Source organism: Leucoraja erinacea, chromosome 2, assembly GCF_028641065.1.
Source record: "Leucoraja erinacea ecotype New England chromosome 2, Leri_hhj_1, whole genome shotgun sequence".
NCBI lineage: Eukaryota > Metazoa > Chordata > Chondrichthyes > Rajiformes > Rajidae > Leucoraja > Leucoraja erinaceus.
In genome coordinates, this window is record NC_073378.1 from 106,902,856 (window position 1) to 106,918,810 (window position 15,955).

Sequence of the window (15,955 nt, forward strand, 5' to 3'; positions counted from 1 at the left end):
CATGTTTCAAATTTCTTCTTTCTCTCCTATAGGTATGGGCATGGCTATGAAGTATTCTGTGTTGCTTGTAATTCCTCGTTCACTGTGGTGGCTTCAGCGTGTAAGGTATCAAGCTATTATATTGGAAAAATAATAGATAAATACAGAAAATATTAATCTCACATTATTGAGTAAACAAACTTTTAATACTCAAGACTTTACTCCATAATATCCTTTAGTATGAATAGATCTGTTTTCTCTGGCTTTAGCAGTACATAGAAGTTACTTTCATAGACAATTCTCAACATGGTCTATGGCATAAATAAAAGATGGAGCAGCATTAAATATCCGAATAACTAGAAAACCCAGCACTGTCATTCTCGTTGGTCTTCCATTATAATAGTTTCAGTATTTACCTGCAATGCATATTTTGCTTGTGATTGAGATGATGGAATCTTTTATAATTTTAATTGAATTAAAAAGATTAATGAATTGATGATTCATTTGCATTCTTTTAAATTCACGATCACTGGATGATTTTCCTTTTCAAATCATCAGCTAATAATTGGGGGTCACACTTCCATATTTCCATTAGAAGTTTCCCATCTCTGCAGAGCTTTTTTAAACTTTGGGTGGTGGTGTAGGCAATCATGGTTAATTCCCTAAATTGCATCAGGGACTGATCTGTTTGAATCCAATGGGAGTTCTTGGTAAGACTAGACATAAGTGGAGTTGGTAGTATTATTAACAAAAAAACTAGTTAGTTGTGCTCAGAGGTTACACTCTGAAAATGTTGAAATTAGTGGCTTAGATTTACAAACTGTTCCAAAAGATTACTTTTTAATCTGCATTTGATGAAAGAGACTTTTATGAGCAGGAATACTGTATGCAAAATATATATATTATTCATGTGGAAGGACTTTTTCGGAAAGGAGAAGTTAAATTGCCAGACCCAAGAAACTACTGGTAATTACCATATGTCAGTATAGTATGTTGGGCAAAAATCTAAGTGCTGGAGGAACTCAGCGGGTCAGGGCATGCTGAGTACCTCCAGCACTTGTTTTTTTGTTTGTCAGTTAAATTAGCACATTTTGTATTTGATACATTTGGACAGTTTTTTATTTGTGAATTTTACAACTATCTTTGACACCACAATTACTTTTGTTATTTAAGTTCTCCTGTCTTTCATCCTATTCATTTACCATATTTTTTGTAATTTTATTTTCTTCCTACTCACTCCTTTTTCTCTGCCTTTGTATTTGTTTAAAATTTTTCACAAAACTGTTCTAATTCTGATAACATGTTATTGACCTGGAATGTTGTGGAACTTATGTTCATGGATGAATTGATTCTACTGACTATTGACTTCAGTATTAAAAAAAACTATCTTTTCTTTTAAGATATACCAAGTAGAGTATTCTCCATGATGAGGTCTTCTGTGTCGTAAGAACCATCCCATAGGATGCCTAGAACGTCCTTCACCCACAATAGGAAACATTTATAGTAACAAACTGCTGGTTTACACCGACGATAGACACAAAATAATGGACTAACTCAGCAGGACTGGCAGCATCTCTGGAGAGCAGGATTGGGTGCAGGTTCGAGTCGAGACCCTTCTTCAGATAGATCTGAAGAATGATCTCAACCCGAAACTGCACCCATTCCTTCTTTCCAGGAAATATTTTATCGTTGGCTAAGTCACTTCTCAGTATTAACTGGAGCTATCAAAGCCTTCTATCAATTAAAACATATTGAGTGCTTAAGACAATGAAAAACATGAAATAATAGTAACAAAATTCTAAACCTACTTATTTATTTTTGTTTTAATTAATAAACTCAGGAAAGCAAGGAATCTACATAATCTTTATAGACATACATCAGAGAAACAGGCCCAACTCATCCATGCTGACCAAGATGCCTATCTAAGCTAGTCTCATTTGCCCATATCCTCCAAACATTTATTTTCCATGTACTTGTCCAAATATTATTATTGTACCTACATCAACTATTTCCATGCTAGCTCATTCTATATAAGCATCACCCTCTTGTCGGGTCCCATTTAGATCTTTCCCCTTTCACCTTTTACCTATGCCATCTCATGTTTGTTTCATCTTCCTCGGGGAGAAAAGAGTCAAGAATGTTTAATTGTCATGCGAACCAAAACAGAACATTGAAATTCTTGCTTGGAACAGCACAACAGATTTATAAACACGGTACTGTTAACATGATAAACAAATAAAATAGAAGTTCAATGAAATAAAAACCTGTGTGCATTCACCTTATATATACTCCTCATACATCAGTCTGCTAGTACTAGGCAATAAATTCCTAGCCTGCTTAAATGTTTCCTGTAACTCAGACCCTCAAGTCACGGCAATATTTTTGTTAAGCTGCTATCTTTCCAGATTAATGACAAATTTCCAATGTTAGGGTAACCAAAACTGTATGCAATATTCTGAGTGCAGCTTGCACAACAGCAATATAACGTCCCAGTTCCCGTCCTGTACTTAATGCCTGACTGATGAAGGCCTGTGCCAGACTCCTTTTTCAACACCCTGTCTACTTGTGATGCCATTTTCTGCAAACTATATATTTGTACTCCTAGGTACCTCTGTTATCAGCACGCCGCAGGGCCCAACATTCATGATATAAGTCTTAACTTTGTTTGACTTCCGAAAATGCAACCCCCTCGCACTTATCTGTATTGAACGTCATTTGCCATTCTTTGGACCACTTGTGTAGCTGATCAAGATTCACTAATTATTGATAATCTCCTCCATTGTCTACGATGCCTCCTATTTTGTGTCACCTGCAAAATTACCAATCATGCCTAGTGCATATTCATTCAAATTGTTTAAATAAACGACAAACAACCATTAAGGCACACCACAAGACACAGGCCATGTCCAAAAAACAACAATCCACGCCAGCCTTTGTTTCCTCCCATTAGTCTAATTATGTATTGAATTAGCCAATTTATCTTGGATCCCATGCAATCAAAGCTTCCAGAGTAAGCTACCATTTGGAACCTTGTCAAAGGCCTCGCTGAAGTGAATATAGACAATGCCCATTGCCCTGCCCTTATCAGTCCTTTTGGTTACCTCTCGAAAAACAACTCTTAACAGATTTAGAAACAAGATTTCTCATGCGCTCTGTGCCGATTATCTCTAAACAGTCCTTGTCCATCCAAATCCTGATAGATCCTGCCCCTCAGAATCCCTTCCAGTAACTTTCCCACCACTAATGTCAGGCTCACCAACCTGTAGTTCCCTGTCTTGTCCTTGCTGCCCTTAAATAATGGTACAAGATTAGCCGCCCACCAATCTTGCGGAACCTGACCTGTGACTAACGGTAAAGCACATATCTCTGCAGTATTTTAGATAAAAGTAGAAGTTGGAAAAGTAAGCGCAGGGCAGTTAACTTATTTCTACACAGACTCTGAAGTCTGGGTTGAGACCACTATCTGAGCGCATACCCAGTAATGAATCACTGATGGCAAACTTCCATATTTGCATAGAAATCCTATTGTCAGCAATTTGATTTGTTACCAGTAGTGATGATGAGCATCATTGTTGCATTAAAGCAGATGTTTGCACTTTGAGAATTCACTTTGTGAATAAATGGACGTTTCTGTTGTCAGTTAACCGGTTTGTACAAAAATTATTACAACCTGGAAAATTGAACCATTTAATAAGTTGCTGTCATTTCTTTTTGCTGTTTCTGATTTTCTGTTAGAATAAGCAAAGTTTAACATTGATCTTGACCAAGTTTGTACAGGACAAAAAAATATATTTTCACATTATTGGAAATTTTGAGGAAGAAGTAGTATAAAGATTAGTTTAACTCATCTGTCAGTTGGGAGGCACTTATTTTCAAGCCTCGCTCGAAACGTCATACTGCAGTAACCCTTGCAATAACAGACCACGGGGGGCATTATTGTCGATTGTCTTATAACCGGGTATGGGGGTAAATATTAAAGTTTAACGCAGTGCTGAGAGGGAAGAAACATGGCAAGAAATGTGGTGATTAAACTAGTGGGAAATCACAGGCTTCTGAGCCGCAGAGCCCCCGGCCCCACGTATGGTGCAGCAGAGGCAGCCCTGGTACTCACGCTGTCTTCATGCTGCTCGCTCTCTTCGCTCTCACAACAGGAAATACGCCACATTGCGCCAGCTCATTGGGTAGCCTGGCGGTGGTGGGGGGACAGTGCAACGGGAGCCTCATGCCATTGCCAGGCAACCGAGGCACGCACTGCGAGAGCGACGCAGATGCAGTGGTGTGCAGTGTGTCTATCTCGTTGTGTGGAAAACAACTGAAAACGCTGATAGAATGCTGCATTTTTGGAGCTGCCTTTCTTTTCGATGGGATAAATTGGAGGACTTATCTGCCGGATCAGATGCATGCAAAAGAGCCAGTGGCACTTTTGGAAGAAGGCCTTAGTGTTTTCCACTTGGGCCCTGCAGCATGTTGAGTACAAACACATAGCTTGCAGAAAATTTACTGTTCAAACTGCATCGTTATAACAATTTACATATAAACTAATAATTTGATGTTGCATGTCCACCCGTTTTTCTTTTAAATTCGCTCCAGTCCCACACCTCTTTTAAACTCACAGGGGCTAATTTCTTCTGATTTTAAACTCAACTGGTTGGAAACTACTGAGTAAAATCTTAAAAGTAAATTAAAAGGCAATTAGTGTATTAATAGAAGATATCCAATAGTCCAGAATATCTGCCAAACCGGAATCATCAAATCACTCGGGTGCCAGATTATTGTATCTGATTATTTATTTAATTTGAACCAATTTTTTGCATCAGCTCATTTGTTATCACATTGCCATAATTTCCAAAATGACTGTAAAGATTAACTGTGATCCTGGAGTAACTCGGCGGGTCAGGCAGCAACTCTGGAGAAAAGGAATAGGTGACGTTTCGGGTTGAAACCTTTCTTCTACAGAAGAATGGTCTGAAGAAGAGTTCTGAACCAAAACATCACCTGTTCCTTTTCTCCAGAGATGCTGCCTGACCTGCTGGGTTACTCCAACATTTTGTGTCTATCTTTGGTGTAAACCAGCATCTGCAGTTCCTACAATAACAGTGATCTTTGTTGACAAGGGAAAACTGATGTCCTCTCGCGCTAATAATGTATTCATTGATCTCTCAATTAGGCTAGCTTCTTAAACTGTCCTTTAGTGGGATGTGAATATTCTCTGTTTCTTCTTAAAGTAATTGGACACATCTTGGTTAGCAGGCATGGGATCAAATTACTTACTTTCGTTGAAACAAACAGTGCCATTCCATTAACTGGCCTGCCTCTCTTTATGGATCAGTGGTTGCTCAACTCTCTAACAAAAACATGCAGATCATTGCTTTGAAAGCAGGCCATTTAAGTATAACTTCATCCCAATTTTATTTTCTGTGAAGAATAAGAATACATATCTCAAAATTGACAGGACCAGTTTTCTTGGAAATTTAAATATGTGTAATGGAGATGTAGTGCTATGACAGATATTATTAGTTTCTGTCTCAAGTTACTGATACTCAATGAGTTTTATTTTATGAAGAAAGACTGTTCAGTTTTCTTTGTGTACAATAAGCCTAAAGGTTTTTGTTTAAATCTTTCATGACATTTCGTGCACAGGCCTCCAAGGTGGAACATGCCGCAATTATTTTGTGGAGTACATCGAATTGGAAACAGCTACTTAGTTTGCCGTTGCACAGCCTGACCATCACTCAGTTGGCGTTTTCACCGAATGACCGATTCTTGTTGGCAGTTTCACGAGACCGAACCTGGTCTCTCTGGAAGCAACGTGAAGTGGCCGAATCTAATACGGGTAAGAATGCAACATAATCATCAGGATTTATCTGGTAGAATTACAATAAATTTAAAGTAACTGAAACTTCAATAATCTGAGGTCCAATTTGTTTACAATACTGTATGTGTTTGAGTTTTGCTATTTATGAGAGCTTTTCATTGCAGGAATAAATGTTTTTGATGTTTTTACAGTTCTGACTTGGCCATTGGCATGCTTTCAATTTCCTTTTGCGGATCAGGCCAATTATCTGATTTTGGGGTGTGGAAAGCCCAGTGGACCAGCATAGCCTACAGAAAGTTCCCTGGCAGATGTGGGAAATGGAGAGGCAAGGCCTTGACATTAGTTGGGGCATCAAAGGTTATGGGGAGAGCACAGGAGAATGGGCTTGGTAGGGAAAAATAAATCTACCTTGATTAAATGGCAGGGCTAGACTCGATGGGCCTAATGGCCTTATTCTGCTCCTAGATCTTATTGCCAAATTAGCGACCGTGGGCAGCATCCCTCTGAGCAAATTTATGGTCACGTCCCACCCAGGTGCTTTGGAACGAGACATATCTGATGAGATATGTCGCAGAATTTTGTGAGAAGCAGTTTGAGTTTAGTTTATTGTCACCAGTGAAAAGCTTTTGTTGCATGCTAACCAGTCATCAGAAAGACAATACATGATTACCAACTTTCTTAGAAGGCTTAGGAAGTTTGGCATGTCCCCGACAACTCTCAGCAACTTCCGCAGATGCATCACAGAAAGCATTTGATCAGGATACATCACATCTTGTTTTGGGAACAGCTCCATAGAAGACCGCAAGAAATTGTAGCGAATTGTGGACGCATCCCAGGCCATCACACAAACCAACATCCCTTCTATTGATTCCATTTATACTTCAAGCTGCCTCGGCAAGGCCAGCAGTATAATCAAGGACAAATCACACCCTGGCCACTCCCACCTTTCCCCACTCCCATCAGGCAAAAGGTATAGAAGTGTGAAAACTCGCACCACCAGATTCACAGACAGTTTCTTCCCAGCTGTTATCAGGCTACTTAACCATCCTACCACAACCAGAGAGCAGTGCTGAACAACTATCTGCCTCTGATGTCCCTTGGACTGTCCTTGACTGGACTTTGCTGGCTTTACCTTGCACTAAACGTTATTCCCTTATCATGTATCTGTACACTGTAAATGAATCAATTGTAATCATGTATTGTCTTTCTGCTGACTGATTAGCAACAAAAAATATTTTCACTGTACCTCGGTACACGTGACAATTAACTAAACTGAAACTACAATCGAGCCATCCACAGTGTATCGATAAATGATAAAGTCAGGTGAAGTCTGATCATAGATAGTCCGAGGATCTCCAATGAGGTAGATAGTAGCCCCAGTTGTTCAGTTCCCTGATAGCAGCTGGGGAAAAAGCTGTCCCTGAATCTGGAGGTGTTTTTTCACACTTCTATACATCTTGCTTGATGGGAGAGGGGAGAAGAGGGAGTGGCCGGGTTGTAACTCGTCCTTGATTTTGCTGGTGGCCTTGCCAAAGCAGCGTGAGTTGTAAATGAGGATTAGTTTGTGTGATGGTCTGGGCTGCGTCCACAATTCTTTGCAATTTTGTGCAGTCTTGAATGGAGCTGTTCCCAAACCATGTGAAGCATTCCAATAAAATGCTTTCTGTGGCACATCTGCAGAAGTTCGTGAGAGTTGTTTGGGACATGCCAAACATCTTAAGCTTTTTGAAGAAGTTGCGGCAATGATGTGCTTTCTTGGGCATTGCTTCAATATGGGTGGTCCAGGACAAGTTGGTGGTGATATTTACACCAAGGAATTGGAAGCTTTCAACCATCTCTACTTTGGCGCTGTCAACACAAACTGGAGTATGTGTACCGCTTTGCTTCCTGAAGTCGGTCACTATCTCCTTTGTCTTGCTGACATTGTATGCAAGGTTGTTGTCACAAAGTTCTCAATCTCCTTCCTCTACTCAGTCTCGTAATTTGTTTGATATTTGGCCCACAACGGTGGTGTTGTCTCCAAATTAGTAAATGGTGGTGTAGCGCTGGAGCTACTGCCTTGCAGCGCTAGAGATCCAGGATCGATCCTGACTGCGGGTGCTATCTGTACGTAGTTTGTATGTTCTCCCTGTGACCTGTGTGGGTTTTCTCCTACATTCCAAAGACGTACAGGTTTGTAGGTTAATTGGCTTTGTATAAATGTAAATTGTCCCTTAGTGTTAATGTCCAGGGATCGCTGGTCGGTGCGGATTCGGGGCCGCAGAGCCTGTTTCCGAATTGTATCTCTAAACTAAACTAAACTAAACTAAAATTGGATTTGTACTTGGATGGGATAATAGTGTTAAAAGCAGGGGAGCAGATTGCTGAGCCTGTGACAAAGCTTTTTCCACAGGTGAGGTACGAGAAGGCTGGAGGATGTTTAATGTTCCTTTATTTTAGAAGAGCAGCAGCAATAATCCTGGTAACTACAGGCTGGTGAGTCTCGCGTCAGTGGTAGGATAATTATTGAAACAAATTGTAGGGATAGGATTTATTCGAATTTGGAAAAGCAAGAACTGATAAGGAAGCGTCAGCGTGCTTTTCTGTGAGGGAATTCCTGCCTCACGAATGTGATGGTTTTTGAGGATGGATGAAAGCAGGGCATTATCTGTCTGTAATTTCCTGCAACATTTGACATGGTCCTGAATGGTTGACTGGTCCAGAAGGATAAGACACATGGCATCCATGCCATGCTAATTATGCCCAAAATTGGTTTGGTAATGGTGGAAGTTTCCCTTTCTGATTATATGTCTGTGACCTGTGGTGTGCAGCAGGAATCAGTGGTGGGTTCTTTGCTGTGTGTGATATTTATGTAGCAGGTACGATTAGTAAGTTTGTGAATGACACAAAAATTCATGGTGATTTGAATAGAAAAAAAAAGGTGTCAGCCTACAGCAGGACGTAGATCAGCTGGAAAGTTGGACAGAGTTTTGGAAGATGGCATTTAATCCTGACAAATGCGAGCTGATGCATTTTGGTTAAATATGGGTAAAGAGAAATGGATGGATGATGTTTTGGATTGAGACCTTTCTTCAGACTGATGGTGTAGGAGGAAGAAAGCTGGAAAAGAGAGGTAGGAGCAGGTCATAGCCTGACAATTCATGAGATGGGTATGGGCGAGGGGGTTGTGTTTGGTAGATGAGTGGAATTAGTGACAAATGCTAGAGGTGAAATGGAGACAAAAAACATCAGATAAGGAAGGAAGACGAGGAGTGAGATGCAAACCAGAGTAAGGAATATGGATGGAAGGGGACAGGGGGAGGGAAGAATGTACTATGTCATTCTATGACTCAAGTACTTTAGGTAATGCTGGCTGAAGGGCAGAGTTTTCATACGTCAAAACGTTTAGTTAGATGTAAAAGTTCAACATTTGATAGTCATATAGGATGACATATCCAATACATTTCCATCTAGAGCTTACACTCAATCCAGGCTTTCCCCCTTTTAAGTTTTATTGTGTCAACTCACCTTTACATTTTGCTGAATTACATTTTGCCAATGTTCATTGTTGCAAGGATGGAAATTTGCCATTTTGACCTTGAAATAGTGTTGCCTTACAGCAAATTAGAAAGACACTTTATGGAAATGATATGCACTGTAATAGTAATTTCTTATAGACAATAGGTGCAGGAATAGGCCATTCGGCCCTTCGAGCCAGCACAACCATTCAATGTGATCATGGCTGATCATCCCCAATCATTACCCTGTTCCTGCCTTCTCCCCATATCCCATGACTCCGCTATCTTTAAGAGTGTGCGGACGTGGCGCCGACAGACAAGAAGCCGAAGCCAAAGAACCAAATAGAAACGAGGCCACAACGCCAATGAACCGAAAGAGTCCGAAGACGAAACACCTACTAACCGAGAGGATGGGACCCCTAAATGCAAACTAACCGAAAGGGCGGGACGCCTAAACGCCAACGAACTGAAAGCGTCCGGGTACCTTCTTTAAGAGCCCTATCAAGCTCTCTCTTGAAAGTATCCAGAGAACCGGCCTCCATCGCCCTCTGAGGCAGAGAATTCCACAGACTCACCACTCTCTGTGTGAAAAAGTATTTCCTCATCTCCGTTCTAAATGGCTTACCCCTTATTCTTAAACTGTGGCCCCTGGTTCTGGACTCCCCCAACATCGGGAACATGTATCCTGCCTCTATCGTGTCCAAACCCTTAATAATCTTACATGTTTCAATAAGATACCCTCTCATCCTTCTAAATTCCAGAGTATACAAGCCCAGCTGCTCTATTCTCTCAGCATATGACAGTCCCGCCATTCCGGGAACTTACGCTACACTCCCTCAATAGCAAGAATGTTCTTCCTCAAATTAGGGGACCAAAACTGCACACAATACTTCAGGTGTGGTCTCATTAGGGCCCTGTACAACTGCAGAAGGACCTCTTTGCTACTATACTCAACTCCTCTTGTTATGAAGGCCAACATGCCATTTGCTTTCTTCACTGCCTGCTGTACCTGCATGCTTACTTTCATTGACTGATGAACAAGGACCCCCAGATCCTGTTGCACTTCCTCTTTTCCCAACATGACACCATCTGCCTTCCTGTTTTTGCTACCAAAGTGGATAACCTCACATTTATCCACATTAAACTGCATCTGCTATGCATCTGCCCACTCCCCCAACCTGTCCAAGTCACCTTGCATTCTCATAGCATCCTCCTCACAGTTCACACTGCCACCCAGCTTTGTGTCGTCTGCAAATTTGCAATTTAAGATTTGTGAGCAATTGCAGGCGTTTCTTGAATCCTTCTGCTCTGATACCATGGTGGAAATCTTGTGGATATAACTTTTATAGCCATCGGATAGATACATGTAGATCCCATGCACTGAACCTAGAACAAGCTGAGTGGCATATGGTGCCAAATCTATCACTAAGCTCTATTGCTGATTCCTAACTACATGGCTCTCATTCCGCACCATTACATGGGGGAGAACATGTCAAACTCTCAGCAGACAGACCTGATATCAAATGTGAATCGCATTTGATCTCATTGGGGATTCTAACTGCATGGTGTAGGGGTTGTTTAGAAGGGTGTTTTTTTTCTTTAGTTTAGTTTAGAGATACAGCATGGAAACAGACCAGACCAGTCTGAAGAAGGGTTTCGGCCCGAAACGTTGCCTATTTCCTTCGCTCCATAGATGCTGCTGCACCCGCTGAGTTTCTCCAGCATTTTTTTGTACTTCAATTTTCCAGCATCTGCAGTTCCTTCTTAAGCTACATCCTGCATGTCTTTGGAGGAAACCAAAGCTTCCTGAGTAAACCCATGCAAGTCACGGAAAGAACGTACAAACTCCAAACAGACCAACTGTAGTCAGGATCGAACCTAGGTCTCTGGCAGTGTAAGGCAACATCTCTACTGCTGTGCCACAGTCCCACCCTCTTAATTATTTTGCTTTAGTTTAATATAATTATTATTTTTGTATAATCTTTGTGTGTTTAATCTTGCGGGTTTGTTTCCAAACTGTCTCTGGAGACGATTAAAATACTTTTAAAGTCCTCAGCTTTAAATTCTGACAAAGTCTGTGAAGGGGTGTTTTGGAGTTTTGCCACAAATGTCCTTGTTGCAATCCAAACCTCGCCTAACTTAATGCATAGGACCTGTGGGATAACCTGTGCATCAGGTCAGGGAGGTGTAGGGTTGTGGCTACAGCGAGCAGCTGTTTCACATTGTGAGCCAGGCACAATATTGCCACATTAACTTGGTCCATAAATATATTGACGATATACCAATAAGTAATGATAGCTTATTTTTAAAAGGATTCTTGCTGATTCGCATTTGTTGATGGTAGATCTATGCATATAGTTAATGTATTATTGGTGAACTAGGCATATGGCATTGCTTGCCTCCATAAATTGGAGCTTTGAATATAAAAGTTGAAATGTTATGTTACTACTTTACAAAACACCAGTTTGATTGTACTTGGAGTACCGTGTGCAGATCTGGTTGGCACAACATAGGAAGGAAGTGGTTGTGCTGGAGAAGGCCGAGAGGAAATTTACCAGGATGTTGCTTTGAGTGGATAACATTAGTTATGGGGACAGATTACAGAGAATGGTTTTGTTTTTCCTGGAACAGAAGAGGGTAAGGGATGAGTTGAAACAAGGAACTGCAGATGCTGGATTATCAGCGAAAGATGCAGAATGCTGGAGTAACTCAACAGGTCAGGCAGCATCTCTGGAGAACATTTTAGGTGACATTTCTGGTTGGGACTCTTCTTCAGAATAAAGTAAGGGATGACCTGATATATATTTTTAGAGGTATAAATAAATGGGGAGGTAGTCAGAATCCTTTTCCCATGGTGGGGGTATCAAAAACAAGAGGTAAAACAAACCGAAGAACATTAAAACAAACTTTTAACAAACTAAAAAATAACAAAAAGAAAGAAAATACGAACAGACTGCCGGCAGGGCAGCCATCTCCTCGGTGCCCCTGGTGGTCATATAAGCACGGATGTGGTGGACAGAGGGGCCTATTTCTGTACTGTATGATTCTGTGACTTTATTAATAATTTCATTTTTTTATTCATCCTATTTTTATGACATTTATTTACTGTATATATACTTAGTTGTTAATATCCATAATGTGAGTAACTTGGAAAAAGAATAAATGCCAGAGTGATTGCTTGTGCATCTCAGCAACAGATAGAACTGAGATTTTCAAATAAAAAGTGCCCAGACTTTTTTTTTTTAAATCATGGTTTCTTTTGAATGTTCTGTGTGTATTTGAGTGACATCTTTCCCCAAAGTTTACTTTTATCACCCTTGCCTTAATGCATTTCAAATCAAATATGTATGTGTTCATGTAATGTTGAGGAAACCACTCAAAATCCAGATCCAAGCTCATTGGATACTTGGTTATAAAAATGAAAATGGTTAAAAGAAATGTCTAGATTGCCAAGTGAATCAAGTCAAGGATATTTAATTATCACATGTATCGACAATAGAACAATAAAATTATTATTTGCAGCAGCTTAACGGGCTTGTAAACACCATACATACAGTATAGATAATATATAATAACTTTTTATTTAAAAAAATTAATAAGCATAATACTAACGCAAAAATAGAAATCCTTACTCCAACCACAGTCCATAGAAGTTGCATTCTGTAGTGAGTACTTAAAAGAGGAGCTGGTGGCTTTTATATACAGTATTTATTCTATGTTGTTTGTTTTCAGATCCTTTTTTCTCCCTCTTCGCGCACACTGATAAAAATAACGCTATCCACAGCCGAATTATTTGGTCATGTGACTGGACTTTTAACAGCAAATACTTTGTCACTGGGAGTCGTGACAAGAAGGTGAGTAATCAGATCAGGTACAGCTGTGTTTGTTAAGCGATTGGTCAGAATACTTGTAGGAAGCAACTGCAGTTGCTGGTTTGAACTAAAGATATAGCAATGTTACAACATTTTGAGATTTTAAAAATCAAGTCTGCAATTTATCCCATCAGATAAAGCATAAAAAGAAGTTTAATTTGACACCTAATTCACTTTAATATCTCAAGTATTTAAAAAGTTATGGCCATCATTGTTAGCCTTGTTCTATTGATTTTCTATGGACATAACAAAAAAGCTGTGATCGTGGACAGTCAAAAGCCCATAACTTTCTTAAAAATTAAGAGAACTGAATGAAATTTTCAGTTATCATAGATTGAAGCATTCTGAAACAAATATAAATCAATCTTACTTGGATGACCTGAAATTAAAGCATATAATTAGTTAGTTACCCAATTGGAGCTAATTTCAAACTTCAATTACTAGATCTAAACATCTATCTATTTCTTAATAAATGATTAACATTTTTAAATAGCCTAAGTGTCCAAATAATATTCACAAATAATTCACAATAAAACATGATTTTTAAATCTCATTTACATTAATTTATAGGCCAAATGGAAGGAATTTAGTGTTCAATTGCTGTAAATTAAAGTCAATTTAAATCAGCTTTCCAGTGGGATCCTGTGAACGCGCTGGTTTAGAACGTTCACATTGCGCTAGATTTGTGCCCTCAAATGCCCAGAAAAATACTGCGGGATATAATGGGTCCAAAATGAGCTACTCGCAACTTTAAACTTTGTATAAAGGGATCTTAAGAAGCCCTTTTTAATGTAAAAATAAACAGCCTAACTTCTGTTGTCTGCTGTATGAGACCCTGCCGGTTGCCGGTGGTCGCGGGTTTAGAGGTTAATTTTTAAACTACTACAACAATTATATAAAGCCTTTAAAACTAATAATAGCTAAAGCGACGGAATATTCCTGCGATTTTCCGTTAATAATTAACTAGGCTGAAAATCCTCGATTGGAACAGCCTAGGGAAAATCGCGTTTTAAACCCACCCCCTCTAAATGGCGCCAAAATCGCGCACACCCGCTGCGACAGATTTTCAGCGGCGCTTCAGATAGGCTTTGCAACATACCTAAAAGATAGACACAAAATGCTGCAGTACCTCGGCAGGACAGGCAGCATCTCTGAATAGGAATGGGTGACGTTTCGGGTCGAGACCAGATGAAGTCTGAAGAAGGGTCTTGACCCGAAACATCAACCATTCCTTCTATCCAGAGATGCCGTCTGTCCTGCTAAGTTACTCCAGCATTTTGTGTCTGTAGTCAGAATACTTGCTGCAGTGCCACCAGAACATGAGTGGTTTTAAACAAGCATTTGTGTAATGGGCCTGACCCAATTTAGCCGATTTTTTTGGGTGATTACTGGCGACTACCACAAAATTTTCAACATGTTGAACATTTTTCGGCAACAGTGGTGACAATATTTGCTGTAGTAGGTGCTGTCATGGGTTGCCGCCAGGTGTCGTAGGTGAATTCCATTAAAACTAGTCCCTGGCAGTCGCCTAAGTGGGACAGGCCCTTGAGGATTTTTGTTGTGAATTAGTACATTTGGTCTATTATTTTAATTTTATTGATGCTTCATAAATTGGCTCTGGAATATAATTGGCATGGATCTGGAATATGTTTGTGTACTGGAGTTTAAGACAAAGATATCAATGAGTGAAGTTAACAAATAAATAATTGAGCTGCTCTGCCTGTAATGTTAACTTTACAGATACCGCTTGACCTGCAGTGTTTTAGCTGTATATTATGCTTCTATATCATACATTGGTGAGGCCACAATTTTCAACACATTGTGTACAGTTATGGTCAGCCTGTTGTTATAGGAAAGAGGTTGTTAAGCTGGAAAGGGTGCAGAAAATATTATGATATTTACAAGGATGTTGCCAGGACTCGAGAGCCTGAGCTACAGGGCAAGGTTGAGCAGGCTACAACTTTATTCCATGGAGTGCAGAAGGATGAGGGATGATCATATAGAGGTGTACACGATCATGAAGGGAATGGATAGGGTAATTGCCCAGAGTCTTTTACGCAGAGTAGAGGAATCAAGAACCAGAGGACATAGGTTTAAGGTGAGGGGGGGAAAGATCTTTTAGGAAACTGAGGGCCAACTTTTTTTTTACACAAAGGGTGGTGGGTGTATGGAACGAGCTGCCTGAGGGGGTTGTTGAGGCAGGTACTATCACAACATTTAAAAGACATTTAGACAGGTACATTGATAAGATACATTTAGAAGGATAAGGGCCAAACGCTGGCAGGTGAGACTAGTGTAGATGGGCCATGTTAGTCGGCATTAGCAAGTCTGGCTAAAGGGCCAGTTTCCACGCTCTTTGACTCTATGTGTGTCATATAGAACGATCGAAATATGTGATTATTTGTAATATAGAGTAACACTATGTTCTTTGGCAAAACATAAGCTGAAATATTTTTGAAGGCAAAGTTCCAGTAAGTTTTCAATTATCACTATGCGGCATGGTGGTGCAGTGGTAGAGTTGCTGCCTTACAATGCCGGAGACCCGGGTTTGATCCCAACAGGTGCTGTCTGTACAGAGTTTGTACATTCTCTCCGTGACCGCGTAGGTTTTTTCAGAGATCTTCGGTTTCCTCCCACATTACAAAGACGTATGGGTATGTAGGTAAATTGGCTTGGTAAGTGTAAAAATTGTCCCTAGGATAGTGTTAATATGTGGGGATCGCTGGTCGGTGAGGACCCAGTGGGCTGAAGAGCCTGTTTCCGCGCTGTATCTCTAAACTAAACTGCCTTAA

The 15,955-nt window shown here is 40.1% G+C and overlaps 1 protein-coding gene across 2 annotated transcripts in view; it reads left to right on the plus strand.

Annotated features, from left to right (window-relative positions):
* elp2 (elongator acetyltransferase complex subunit 2) overlaps positions 1-15,955 on the plus strand; it is a 129,497-nt gene that overhangs the window by 105,790 nt on the left and 7,752 nt on the right. For both annotated transcript variants that reach the window (XR_008726257.1, XM_055662767.1), the window contains exons 17-19: positions 33-105; positions 5,620-5,812; positions 13,024-13,145. Coding sequence is in view for 1 of the 2 variants with exons in the window: in XM_055662767.1 (XP_055518742.1) it covers positions 33-105; positions 5,620-5,812; positions 13,024-13,145 (388 nt within the window). In the remaining variant the exon portion in view is untranslated. The remainder of the gene's footprint in view (positions 1-32; positions 106-5,619; positions 5,813-13,023; positions 13,146-15,955) is intronic.